This window comes from Papaver somniferum, unplaced genomic scaffold, assembly GCF_003573695.1.
Source record: "Papaver somniferum cultivar HN1 unplaced genomic scaffold, ASM357369v1 unplaced-scaffold_133, whole genome shotgun sequence".
In the NCBI taxonomy this organism is placed as follows: Eukaryota; Viridiplantae; Streptophyta; class Magnoliopsida; order Ranunculales; family Papaveraceae; genus Papaver; species Papaver somniferum.
In genome coordinates this window covers 14,839,192-14,841,240 of record NW_020622492.1, presented here as the reverse complement: position 1 = coordinate 14,841,240, position 2,049 = coordinate 14,839,192, and the positions used below count along the sequence as shown (strand labels likewise).

Below are 2,049 nucleotides of genomic sequence, written 5' to 3'. Positions count from 1 at the left end.
AATTTCACATTGAAGTATGCTTACAATAAACTTCATGAACTAAGTCTTTGCAATCTACAAATTTCTCAGATAATTGGTACTTCAAATATATATGTTGGAAACAGTTTTGGAGCATAGACACTTGGCCTCGAGTCAAACATTTCTGGTGGAAAGTTCTATCTGACATACTGCCAACAAAAGCTAGATTATCTCAAAATTGCAGCTACATCAACAAACTCTGCCCACTCTGCAAGCAATTCGATGAAACTCTACAACATATTTTGTTCTTCTGCCCGTTCTCAAGAGCTGTTTTGACGCAAATATCTGGAGGTGCTGCAGTACTAGCTTCTATCCAAGCTGATGTGACGTTGGCTTTTGAAAGATGGTTACAAGCTTCTCAACTGCTACTAATGGATTCAAATTGAATCTCATCATGATAGTTACGTGGACAATCTAGAATCAAAGATGCGAAACAAACTTTCAGGACAAGGAGACAGATCCCATGGCAACGGCTAAAAGAGCTCTAAGTTTTCCTAGTTATATTGATAGTCTCAATGACATGCAACTAGTAAATCAACATAGAATACCCCAACAAACTAATATAATCCCTGACTGGAAACTACCACCTAGTCCCTTTTATACTATTAATTATGATGCTTCATTTGATCCTAAAACAGGTCTAACTGGAATTGCTCTTATTCTTCGTGACTATACAGGTAGATGGCGTGGCGGAAAATCAAAATGCTATGCAGGAGTAAAAGATTCAGAGAGCGCAGAGTGTCTAGATTTTTCTGATGCAGTCAGCTGGACTCATGATTTGGAGAATACGCACATCATTTTTGAGACTGATCTCAAGAATATAGAAAGCTACATCAACAAAACATTTTCAGGGATTGCTTGGGAGAATGAAGACATACTTTTAGATACACTTGATAAGTTAAAAACAATCCCTCATTGGAGGTGTAATTTCATTCCTAGATTATGTAATAAGTCTGTTGATAAGCTTGCAAAATACAACAGGAAAAATGGTATTACCCAAACTTGGTCTGATCAACCGCCAAAACACATTTAGCAGCAATTGTTACAAGACATGGGAATTTCCCTAACTTAATAAATTTCTCTTTTGCATCAAAAAAAAAGTACGTTCCTGACTAATTTATTTGCAACTGCAGGAGTTCTTTACAACAAAGAAAGCCTGGTCATGTAGAAATCTAAATTTTAGAATTCATCTGTGTCCAGCTATATATTTTTTCACGAATTATTTCATTGAACTGGATAGAGATAATTATGGAAGAAATGTAAACTTATGCTAGCTCAGAGATCTCTAGTGATTGATAATTTAAAGCTGATCGAGAATCCTCATGTAAATAAAGAACAACTCTATTCGTCTTCTCCAATTCCGTTATGCAGACCGAACCAAACAGACAAACTTAATGTCAGGAACAACTTTACTTTATTAGTTTATTTGAGCAATAAGATGTCTCAAGATATCCAGAAAATTATCGTGGCAGAACCATTTGTCTGTCCGTCCCTGTTACTGATAAACCTGATACTCCTATTCTTTTACCCGCCCCACCAAACACAAAATGAAAAAAAAAAGAAAAAGATAATAAGATATGCACATGTTTCATGGAGGGAGAATGTGAGCACATTCAGAATTAGACTTCAGTGCTGTAGATAGGTTCCAGATAATCACCTTCCAAGCTTCCCAAGATCTGAAATTCCCTATCCGTTTCAATCCACTTCATTCCAAAGTGTAGCTCAGGTGAGTCTGAATGATGACATTATTTTACAATTTTATAGAACTGTAATATCACAACATCAGTCATCATCAATATGGATTTCCACTAATTGCAACACCAGTGAGAATCATATCACTTGCAACGAAGTCTAGCAAGGGATATCACCCTTTGCAGAATTTTCAAATGGATGTACATATTATTGATAATACGATTTAAATTATCTTTGTAATGAAAAATCACAAACTAGTAGTTAAAAATTAAAGCAGTGAAAAAAATACCAGTACATATTACCTTACAAATGGAAGGATGCCTACAGTTGATCAACCCT

The 2,049-nt window shown here is 35.5% G+C and overlaps 1 protein-coding gene across 1 annotated transcript; it reads left to right on the top strand.

Annotated features, from left to right (window-relative positions):
* The first annotated feature begins 481 nt into the window (after positions 1-481).
* LOC113333633 lies at positions 482-1,051 on the top strand. The gene has a single exon (XM_026580057.1). The coding sequence runs from the start codon at positions 482-484 to the stop codon at positions 1,049-1,051; it is 570 nt and encodes a 189-aa protein (XP_026435842.1).
* The last annotated feature ends 998 nt before the right edge of the window (positions 1,052-2,049 follow it).

Bases quoted from the DNA above. Each gene is read 5' to 3' on its own strand.
- LOC113333633 (XM_026580057.1), top strand. From the start codon at position 482: ATGGCAACGGCTAAAAGAGCTCTAAGTTTTCCTAGTTATATTGATAGT.